Here is a 12,226-nt window from a genome sequence, read left to right as displayed (position 1 = left end):
TCATATCTCAATGCTGTTTTCGAAAGGATTTTAAATGGCCTAAAGGGGCATTGATAAGGATGCCGGAAATCCCTGAAACAAATATGTATTTTGCATTTATTTTTCTACTGTAAATGTGTCTAGAGCTTAGGATAGGTATTCTAACATACCAGGAAAAATACAGATAGGTAAATTAAAAAGTTGTTCAGTACTTTCACTCACTTGAAAACTGCAAATATATATCAAGAGCTGGCAGCGTTAACAGTATAGATTATTTTATGTCAAATATATCCATACAGAGACTAGAATAATATTTATTGAGGATGGAAAAGATGGTCTGCATGCACGGATGGTTTGCAGAAGAGTCTGAAAAATATGCAATGACACTGTCTACAATTCAGGTAACAGCAAAACTAGTTTGAGGAACAGCTTCACAACGCAGATCTACGGTTATTAGAAAAGGTGATCAAAATGATTTTGAAACATGCTCTGTAACAGTCAGCTTTAAAAGTTCTGGATTACACGGTCATAGTATATACATAGACAATGCCTGTCAGCTATTCATGATCTTTTTTCTTCATCCGTTACTATGTCTGCACATTGTAATGTCTAGTATTTATACAGCTCTACCATAGCAGCTCTACAAGAAAACAAAGATGCTAGTACTAGGGGAGGAAAAAAATCTAGTTAGAATGATTCTTCTGAGTTAAACATTAAGCATACTGAAGGAGTAGGATGTTAGAGAAGAAAAGCATACGGCATTTGTAGAGTTACTCAGATGAATGCCAAGTACCCCTGTTAGAGACACTTAGAATCGCTTGTGCTCAGCGCTTCTGGTCAGCAAGCAAACTTCATCATATGCACAGTCTCCTAAATAATTTCTTACCGTGTTGGTCGCTCCCACTGAGTTGTTCGTGTAATATGATTTAAATACTGGATCCTTCCAGAAGCAGTCCTCCGTTCCTCCCACCTAGAATTCAGACATTGAGAGATAAGGCAATGAGTGGTATTTCCAGGAAACCAGGGCACAAAATGTTTCCAACATAAATGCCAACTCAGGAAGACTTGCACTATTATGAATCGTGTTAGCTGAACAAGGTAACAGGAAACAACTGAAAGTTCAATTCAGAATTGATTTTACATATTGTTCCCTTGGAACCAGGCATATCATTAACAGTATTATACACCTTCATGTTCAATAACTATTTTCATTCTAATTAAATCCAAATAGCCATATAAAGAAACTTCTTGAAAACATCATGTTTTAATAATGCATTTAACTTCTTTTTGGCCACTGATTCCAGTAAGTGCTTTCACACTATCTTCATGCACTACTTGCTTTCATTAAAAAGTCACCTTCAGATAACATGACTTTTTAATTATTACTTTTGCACTCCAAAATACAGGAGGCTATAGAGTTAGCTTTGCAGTTGACCAATTAAGTAAGCAATATTTATACAAGGAACATTTTGAAACGAAAATTTAAAAGCATTTTCAAAAATGTTTTTGACTTCTCCAGACTCCAAATTAACAAAAGAATGCTGTTTAGGACTTAGATGATAATTTACATTTAAAAAATTCATCATCTGAAAAATCAGTTTCTCCTGTCTTCACCTGCCAAGAATCACATTCAGAAGGTCTGTGTTTGCTCTGAAGAAGTTGATGACTGCACCAGAACCGAAAACAGAGCATTTTTCTGTATTCACAAAACTGTTTTAGGTGTTAATGATGTCATTAACTCTCACAGGGACAAATCAAAATCCTAAACCCAGTCTTTGGCAGGTAAATACAGCAAGAACTCAGGCTCCATTACCTTTTCCAATCATGTTTTCTTCACTATGATTTACACAGAAGAAAAAACAAGCCATTTTTATAATAGTGTATACCTCTGCACAGCTCTGTAGAAGGCAGCCAGGTCTGTGTATTCACTACCTTGCTACAAAACTACTATATGGATGAAGTCACTTTGCTGGCTGTGATTTAACTTGACATTAGTTTACCAGTTCTGTAACTGGAAAGACGTAAGTTTTCTTAGACAAATATATTTTTAAATGCATTTACTCATATATGCCACTTCCCATTTTCCAAGAAGATAAAAGACAAGGGTCAAACTATTAACTATTCTGTGTATCTTAGCTGGCTTATCTCCCACTCCTAAATTCAAAACTGTAGAACTCTGAGTGCGAGAACAAAAATAAATTAACTTATTTGTACACTGACTTCTAACTTCTGCAAAAGTCTGTTGTATGAGCTGTATTTGTATTTACATCACAGTGATGTCAGCTTACCCATCTGGTAAATCATTATCAAATAACCGACTGCAATCCACAACTTGTCCTCCTGTGCCTATTCGGTCTCTGGACTGAAGACTTACTATTAAGATAATAAAAGAATTATTAAAGATATGACATCTGAATGCATATCACAGTTATATTTGCAAGAGAAATGGTACAACTTGGAGGACTAAGCTGAGCCATGTTCTGGATATTTTTTCCTTCAACAGTGTGTTTTAATACATATAATTCTCTACATCTTAGTCCACAAAAGTTAGCTTAAAGAATATGAATGCAAATTAAGGCAGAAAAAGAAGTTAACTCTGAAGCTATGATTAACTTTTCCTCCATATAAGATGGACTGTGACACTCATCTGGTGGCAGCAGGGTGGCTAACCTCACGCATGGCTGGGACGGCAAGCAGGACAGTGATAGTGCCACACTTGCACTGCTAATGGGAAAACTGTTAATAGAAAGAGCTAAAAAAAAGAAATTCCTTTATGTTTTTGACTCCTTCTTAAATATTTTGTGTGCACTTGGGATTCAACACACGCACGTACACACACACACAAAACCAGGCAAAATTTAACTGCTAGAAGCACTACATGTTTTGTTTATTGGTTACTTTCAAACACCAGTGGTAAGAAGTCAAATGCAATTCTCACACAAAGCAGTGCTTAGCACCCTGAAAAGCCCCTACTGCCCTCAGTAAAACTGTATTACTTTTTTTTTAATTAAAAAAAAATTTTTTTTTACATGTTTCATTGTAATGGATACTTATGTCTGAAGCTTTTGTACCACAACTATGAAAACAAATATTTTTTTAGGCAGCTTTTGTTCCCAATATCATAACTTGCAAGTGTCCAATCTGATAACTTATGACACCTGTGTTCCTGTGGGGTTGGTGTTTATTTTTTTTCTTTTATGTTTTGTTTCACCTTTAACAATAAAACCACTGCTTAAAAAGCTAATACGTGCTGTGGCACACGTTTCTTGAGGTGGCACTACTGTACTTCTGGACAATTGTCTTCAAGTCCTATTTATGTATGCAGTGAAATAAACTTACAGACCCTAACCTAGACACAACCAAACTTTTGTCAAGATCACAAAGTCAAAAAAGATGTAGTAGTACTGGCTGCTTTTACCAGAGATTCCAAATTTTCAACAAAAACAACATGTTCTGAAGCTTACAATTTTGGGCCTTCAAGAGACCAACCCAGGGAGCCCTGCTTTATTCCTAATCAATATTAGCTCCTAGTCTTCCATGAACACCAACGTTACAAAACAACTTCTTAGAGCAAAAGATACCTTAAATTTAACCAAATTTAAACAAAATCTTAGATGATGTATTTATTCTGCAACAAACCCACACATTACAAGTTCACATTGTTGCATGTAGGCAAGGTTTGGCAAGCAATACACACAGACAAAAATGAAACTAAACAAAGGCAATTACCTCCTCTTTGCCTATGTGAGGACCAAAATTTGTGCACGGCTTCATTTTGTAATGAGTAAGGACTCATTTTTTTCTGCACCGCCACATCAGAAATAAAATGGTGGCACAGAAGAGAGCTGCAAGATTAAGACACAGTTCAGGTGCCCTTTGCATCCACTACTCACAAGCGTCCCCTTTTCTTCCCCCCTTTGAAGATAACCCCAGATGTTTAAGATAAAGATCCCCTTGCTCCCTGTCCCAAATTACAAAGGCATACCCACTGTGTATTTGATTTGTAAGGTTACCATCTGCTGAAAGTATCAATTACATTTTAATAGTTTTCCAATCTTGCATAGCCTCTTAATTTAAGCCAGTTTATCATTAGAAGGACTGAGAGCATATTTATTAACTTAATCTATCTTCTTTCTTACTTTCAATCGAGATATTTCCACCATGTAACTACTGCAGCGGAATTACCTAGTTTTACTCAGGCCCATTCACCCATTCAACTGCATTAGTTAAGAAAGATTAAAATATAAGGAGATTAATAACAACAATTTAAATAAAAAAAAAGACAGGAGTCTCTGGAATCTTACCAAGCATGCATTAAAACACAGCCATGACTGAGAAAATCTGACCTTTCTGATGATAACAGTGGAAAGCAGTACATACAGATTTGTTCTCAGTCTCCGCTGTAACCTGACAAGCTGCGTTTTTTCTAGGTTCAGTGTATGATCCAGCAGCTCCTGCTAATTAGGGACAGCCTCAGCAGCATGCCGAAAGAGTCAATGCTGCTTTGGCTATACCACTTTTCATGATCACATCAGGCTAAGCCAACTGGTCAGTCTAGTTTATGCCCACGCTGCTGACTAGTTATCTCTGAAGTGTATTTGCCATGTCCACACTGCATGGTATTTGCCTCAGGCTTCCCATGAGGCATCCCAAAAGCATGGAGACCTTTCTGCTTTGAGGCGGGGTTTAGGTGTTCTGGTTTTTGGTTTGTTTTTTCTTGTTTAATTAATGCTAGCACTCTCAAGTCATGATGACAAGGATACATGTTGCATACTCTGGAGGGCAGCATGAGAGCACGTCACAGTGTGACGGTACAGTCCCTGCTAGTGTCATGTCTGAAGGACTGTTGTAGGCAGAGTGGATGTCTCTGCTGCTCAGAGCAGACCCTGACAAGCTCTCTTGTCAGCTGAGCTCAGTTTCTTCTTAAAAGGAACCCCACAAACAAAAATCGCATGCATACAGCATGGATGATCAGGGGACCAGTATACCGGAGCAAAACCAAAAAGCAAACCAAACTGACAAAACAATGCACCCTAGAAAAATGACTGTTTTATCCTTTACTCTTCTGTGCAAGCTCACATGGAAAATTTAATATTCAAGAATGGTCTGGAGCATTGGCAATGCACTTAGAATTCCACGTTTCTACTACCATTTGACTCTCCTGTGCCACCTCCCTCTCAATACTGTGCAAACACTTGTAGATCAGACGCTAGACAGATGGTTAAAGCCACACAAAGAGGTAAAGTCATAGGTATTATTCAACAGAGCACTTTGAGGAAAGCAAACAAATGCAGTGAAGCCCTTATTTGCTGACTGATATTTCAATAGTTTTCCCTGGCTGACAAAACAAGAACACTGCTTGGATATTATTTGAACTAGGAACTGAACATAAAACTGGACATGCAAATTCACTCTTCTTTTCCCCATGTCCAAATATTCTCATTAATATCTTGCCATAAAAATAAAGACCTCCTCATGCTGACCAACTTTTTTTTTTTTTTTTAAGTGACCTACTAGAAATGCTGCCTTCTGAAACAACTTAACAATGCAACAAAAAGACTGTTTATGAAGCTGTTTGTGGATACTTGATTTTCAATTTGCCAGCTTATTTTTAATTCTTAACTCATAAACCTTAAATAACTTAACAGAATGACAAAGCACAGTCACTGAGATTGGTGACAGACTTGTTAATAAACTGTAAAAACACAAAATGAATTGACCAAATCATCCCAGACAGCAGTTCACTCCTGTTACAGCAAGATGTTTTACCCTTTCACAAAACCTACAAGAAACACAGCTTTGCTGGAACTCTCAATGGACAAGAAATTTGTAGTCAGTTTTTCACAGGGAGTTCAGGCTCAAACTGTTACCATTCTTTACAGTGAAACTAAAAACTTTCTAAATAAATTTCACATTATCTATGGTCTTATCTGTCCCAACACTTATAATAATATCTAGGGGGTTTTGTCCTGGGTTTTTCTGGTGTGGTTTGAGTGTTTTAGGGTTGGGGTTTTTTTTTTTAATTCTCTACATAGACATTTCTACCTTGAAGTCCAAATGACTCTGGCAGTAGACACTGAATTTGGAAAAAAGAAACCTCAATACAGAAAACTGACATCTAGGAAGCATATTTCTACAGCTACGATTAAGGTCCAGGAGAACTAAAAGATAAAAACCTTACTTACCTACTATCTGTCCTCTAACAGTGTCATTGTCGTTTGGTCCAAGCTTGCACAGATCCAATCTCTGATCTGCAAAACAAGGACACAAAATGTGAATCATACAATATATTGCAGCCTTTGAAAGGGACATTGAAGTACCATTAGATCAAAATGCAGCCTACTGTAAGACAGATAAGACTTCAAGAGATGGGAGAAGGGAAGCAAAACTAAAAATCTTCAGCCAAGACTTCATTTTTCATAATTTTAAATCAGAAAACAAGACTAGAGTACTTTTGCTTTAACATTTTTCCTACTTCACAAAGCTCTTTTGACAAATAGGAAATGATGTTATCCTACACTGGATATCTAAAGTGATTGTAAGAAGTATTTTGAACTCTCTTCCCTTGTGAAGATCAGCCATTATCATAATGCACTCCCAGTTCAACTCTCATATTACTACAGCGCAGAGCCAACCTGCAGCATCAAACCACACATTCCGCACTAAATAGGTAGAACTTCATAAAACTGAGCAAAGCACAATGCACTGAAGCAATGATCTAGTGACAAATATTTAAAAATGAGAACTTCCATTATGTCTTTATCACCAAGGAACCTGTTATCGAAGGTAAAATCACAACGCTTCTCTACTAGCATGTCACTTTTTTTTTTTTTACATTATCTGTATTGTCAAGCACTACCTTTCCATCACAAACAGTGCACCAAATTTTGTTCAGAAGTAAACGGCACCCATTAGGCTAATGAGAAAACAGTATCTTACATGTTAATTAACTTTTGAAAAAGTAAATACGAAGTGCTCGAAGTGTTATAAAGCACTTAATATCTTATGACAAAATTTACTAATTAACGTTGAAAGTCCATTAATTTTTAAACTACAAATATGGCTTCAAGACAGATTTACCCTTTTGTTTACCCCTTCAGACTTGCATTTTTGAAGGCAATAAAAAGATAATTGGAAGGTAATTAGAATCTGTCTTCCTTTGGAATTCCAACACAGTTCGGTTTTGACAATCCACTACCAAACTGCAGCACTGAAGTTACTGCTGTCTGTGGTAACAGGGCAAAGGAGTTAAGGAACCAAAGGTATGTTATATTCTTTAACCTACTCATGCTATCCTCAGCCACAAAACACTGTTACAAACTACTAAATCAATTGGAATATACAAGCTTTATAAAAACCAACAAAAACGCAATTAACGGTCACTCTTCAAAAGTATGTGCATGACGGTTTGGTCTGAAAGGGGAGAAACTCCAGTCTGTAGCTTACTTACAACCAGTGTCTTTAAGGCGGTTGATTGCATTTGAAAGAAGTCTCACACAACCCAGAAAGCCAGCTCCCTGCTTTTTATGAATTTTCTTGTGATTCCACACACTGATTGTTATTGAATCCGACTTCCCAATATATCTGAAAAATGTGGAAAAACAGGTCTGTGAATGGCACTTACTGAATACTTTGAAGATGCTCCAGAGATCACCTTGGGGAAAAAAAGATTATCAACCATTACATTAAAGATTTAACACACACTGTGTTGGCAAGGGAGAGTAAGTCATCTTCAGATAAGATGTACATGTTATACTTTAATGAAAGCATGTCTTATGAAGGAGTTTACTTGAATACAAACTAATCTAAAATCCTGATTCTGGAAGAAGGCATTCATGTGAATCCAAAGTCTACCGAAATCTGTTTAAAACAGCAACATGAACAGGCTGTGGGCTGGACCGGTGACCACATCTCTTCAAGCAGCTACAAACATGCTTAGATACCTGCCTATGCTCAGCCCAACTGAAGAGAATAGCAATGCTCGTGGCTGCATGTGTGTGAGCAGCACTAGCAGGCAGAGCAGTTCAAATACCAAGACAGAAACTATCAGTTTAGCATCCTTTTGCAGCCCTTCATCTGCCGCTGCTTTTCAGGCTACTCTTCCAACCACCAGCAATGCAAGTCACCCTCATTTAGAGCTCTTCTGACCACTCAGGGAAAATATAACGCAAACCTAGTTACACATTTGCAGTTAACAAATCTTTGGGCAGCTACTTCACTAGTAAGAAACCTTCAGAAAGGGCCTGTTTATAACATACATTACATATTATGAATGTGAGCCATTACAAAAAGTTCATACAGTATTTTAGTTGAGATGTGCCACATTCCCCTCCTGCCCCCTGCTCACACGTGGACTGCCTCCTCGCAGCATTACCATGGAAATGCTTTGCAAAACCTAGATCTGCATTTCACTGACTTGGGGAAATCTGGACACTATAGGCTATTTTATTTTTGCTTTTTTGTTTGAAGCTTTGTTCTTCAGAAGCAATTAACTTTGTGAGCTAGTTTTTGTTTTCAAAACTTTCAGAGGACAATTTCAAAACACCTAAGATAAATCAGCTATCGGTGATACCGAATTATTATAGTTTTTTCAAACAGAGGAAAATTAATTTGTAACTATGGCATAGATCCCAATGTATATGCTCATACATCTCCCTTCCCAGACCACAAATTCTGGCCTTCTGCAGCTTAGTTCCAAGTGCTTTTTTGTTTATTTTTTGAAGGGAAACTGATCAAATTCAATGGATGTCTAAATACATCCCCCCCATTGACTGAGACTGTATCTGCTTTAAAACATCTTAATTTTTTCATAAAGATAGAAATGATACTGTCAAGGTTGGCAAACCAAACAATTGAACTAACTGTCATGGCTTAAAATTGCAACTGTGATCAGGTAACTTCTCAATTCACACTTCTCCCATTTTTCCTTGTCCAAAAAGCAGAACTTTGACAACTTCTTTTTCCCACCTGCAGACAGGGACTGACCCAAAGAAGGAGAAGACTGAAAAGCCCAACTGTAGGCACATACCCATGAGCATGGTTTAAAATAACCAGCGCATATTCTAAAAAAACCAAACAAAACACAAACTTAAAAAAAAAAACCACTAAGTTTTTTGAATAGTAAACTGATTGCGTAACATAAGTCAGATTTTTGGCCTTACAACCTTGACAATGCCAATTTTGCATAAAGAAACGAGAGATGAAGATGGGCATTCACGTGCACAGTTGCAGTCTACAATGTTTCATGTACTTAAAATAAATTCTCATGAGAACAAGTTAGGTGCACTTAAAAATAAAGACTTATCATGACCTGTCTTGAATTTTCCAGTTTTCCTTGTTGCTTTAAAAAAGTCAAAGGTATATGGTTAAACACAATTTCATAACAGAACAGTTTGAATAATACGTAGAACAGCTGAATACACAACACAGTTTCCAAGAATTACTGTAACATTTCAGGGTGAGGTTCTCATGGTTAAGATGCAGACAGTAAGCCATCCATACCAAACAGGTGAGGACTTCTATATTGCTACTATAACCTACTCTGATTTTTGCACCAGAAAACTTGGCTGACTCACACATTTAAAGGAAATAAGCAAGACAAGTTGCATTTTCCAAATAAAAATGTTGTCTTTTTTTTTTTTTTCTCCAAAGGAAGAAAAGAAATAGTTTCGTAAGTGCTAGCTGGCTTCATAGCAGAATGTTTCATCTATATTTCTGCATAATTTCAGGCATGAAAAGACATGGTTGTATTTAGAAAGTGACGGTAGGACAAGTTGACATTCCCAATTCATTTGGTGGATAAGTTACATTTGTTTTACATCATCTGGCAATAAAGTTCCAACATAGAAGCCTGAGTTAGGAATTTTATTTGTTATTAAAAAAGAATGTTCCAAAAAATAAAGTTTAAAAAAAAAAAAAACCCAAACCAAAACAGAAACAAAAACCACCAAACCCCCATTTTGTTGGATGCCTCTCTCTTCCTCCTCATAATTAAAGTTCTTGGAGCTTTTTTTTTCTTCTTCTTTCTTTTACTCTATCCTATCAGCAAGATCTATATTGCACAGCTTCAGTACTTCAACAGAGATAACAGGACTAGTATTAATGAAGTGAAAACCTGGAAATTCAACTTCCATATACATTTTGTTAACTCCCATATTTCCTGAATCTGTAAAATCAGGACTCTGGATAAGAATTGCATGTTCGGAAATTTTAAGAAAAATGCCTACTCTTAGTACTTCCACTTCTAAACAAAAATCAAGTACGTGCCATACTGGAAACCTCTAAAATATTTTAATCAAATCCTAAACCACAGGGACAGTTGTTACTTTGTCTAAATAAAATTATCTTTGCCAAGGTGGTATTTCCTTCTGAGCCAATATACCACTCTGGAAGGTTTGGTATCAAGTGACTTTTCATCCCCATGGCATTATATATACTTTCCCTGAAGAGTTCAGCTTGGTAGAGAAAAGCAAGATGAAGAAAGCGGGAGAAAAATAAAAAATTCCTGAAAGAACACACCTCTTGCTGACCACAAGCCAGATGTACTCCCTCCAGAAAGAAAGAAAAATGCAAGATCAAGTGGTACGAACTCAGACTTGGAAGCCAGGAATTCCCTATTTCTAATCCATGCTGTCACACAGACTCTTTTTATGAGCTGGACAAATTACTTGGTTTGTTTCTCGACTTTCCCATTTCTGAAATTTTTCTGATATAATGGTAGTGTTATGCTTCGAGATATCAGCTGTTTTCAGATTGGCAGAGAAGAGGGTGCGAAGAGACATAATGAAACATCACCCCAATTTTTTCTCTTCGCTTCTCTCTTCCTTCACCCTGACATTGCTCTCATCTCTGGTGGCAACTGAAGGCTGTTTGAGCCTCTGGGATGGTCAGAAGAGAACCAGCCAGAGGTGGTGGTTTAGACAGGAACACAGCATAGACACATGGCACTGACTGGCTGCTCCTTTCTCTTCCCCAGTGCTACCCAGACCAATGTTGAGCTGAGCCTACAAGACACTGTAAAAGCAGCTGCACCAAGCAAACAGCAAGCAAAGTGGGCTTCTACTCCAGATGTTCCTAACAGACCCACCTAAGAAGTTCAGCAAAGACCTGTACGCCTGACGTGCTTGAGCTGGAATGACCAGATCTGCCAATATGGGCCAAACACAATCTAGAAATGCTTTCACCCCCTAAAACGCAAAGGGCAGCAGCTTCATCAGACTGGTGTAAACAACCATGTCAAGAAGGCAAAGCTCTTGCAAGGCGCTGTTTGATGCCTCTTTAGGAGTCTAATTTAGAATGGGGTTGTCTACACCAGCACTAAACAGAGCTGTTGCCTTCTCTCCCCTAGGAAAATCCAGAATCACTAGCAATAACTAGGCAAAGTAGAGTTGGAGGGTTGAGGGGGAAAGGCAATTCTGCCAGAGTAGCGCAGGGGCTTGAGAATGTGAAGGCACCAAACAGCACTAGAACCCACAGTGAGGAGATTCTGGGAAGAGGAGGAGTTGCAGGAGCTGGGTGAGGTTACATTGGAAAGGTACAATGAAGAAGGGGAGCAACAAGTTCATGCTACAGCCTGGGGGTGCAGATTCAAAGGGCATAGAGTAAAGATGGGAGCAGGACTAGGTTTCAGTGGAGATCATGGTACAAGTATCTTTAAGGGATAAATAGACCATATGAATTGCTATGCCTTAAGAGTGGAGGCTGCTGGGGAGGGCTGGAGCAGGCTAGAGGGCACAGGTGAGCATGGGAAGGCTGTAGGAGGGATCTAGACTGTCACAGAACAGAAGGAAGGGGAAGGAAGAGAAAAATATTTGTTAAGTTTCAGAACTGCTGGGTTAGGTGTGTGAGAAAGTCTGTAAATATGTGAGTCTGGTTATTCAAAGCTTTGAGGAAAGGCCTGAACAATAGGGGAAACATAAACAAGACTGAAAATAAGGACGAGGAATACATCCAGGGCAAGCATGGTATTTTACTGGCATTAAACTGCATCCAGACAGCAACTATTTGGCAATTTCTTTCTGGAAAGCCTCCCAGATTCCCCCCCGCCCCCTACACACACACCCATCTAGGCTGAAGAATCTAAGCAACTAACTAATTCGACTGCTTCCTTTCACATGAAGATCTGAATTAAGAACCACATAAGGGAAAAGCAAAACCTTTTTTGTCCTTTGTAATACTGCGGAAATCTTTTCCAAAAAATCTTATACAACAGAATACCTATTATGCTGAATCAGGTTAGCAAGCCACA

The 12,226-nt window shown here is 38.0% G+C and overlaps 1 protein-coding gene across 1 annotated transcript in view; it reads right to left on the bottom strand.

The window, feature by feature from the left end:
- SMURF2 (SMAD specific E3 ubiquitin protein ligase 2) overlaps positions 1–12,226 on the bottom strand; it is a 40,377-nt gene that overhangs the window by 17,288 nt on the left and 10,863 nt on the right. The window contains exons 4-7 of the mRNA XM_009699190.1: positions 7,430–7,563; positions 6,165–6,230; positions 2,268–2,352; positions 866–949 (exon numbers count right to left, since the gene is read on the bottom strand). Coding sequence (XP_009697492.1) covers positions 866–949; positions 2,268–2,352; positions 6,165–6,230; positions 7,430–7,563 — 369 coding nt within the window. The remainder of the gene's footprint in view (positions 1–865; positions 950–2,267; positions 2,353–6,164; positions 6,231–7,429; positions 7,564–12,226) is intronic.

The sequence above is a fragment of the Cariama cristata genome, unplaced genomic scaffold (genome assembly GCF_000690535.1).
Source record: "Cariama cristata isolate BGI_N322 unplaced genomic scaffold, ASM69053v1 scaffold25084, whole genome shotgun sequence".
Classification (NCBI taxonomy): domain Eukaryota; kingdom Metazoa; phylum Chordata; class Aves; order Cariamiformes; family Cariamidae; genus Cariama; species Cariama cristata.
Note: the sequence above shows the minus strand (reverse complement) of the source record. Positions and strands in the feature narration are given on the sequence as shown.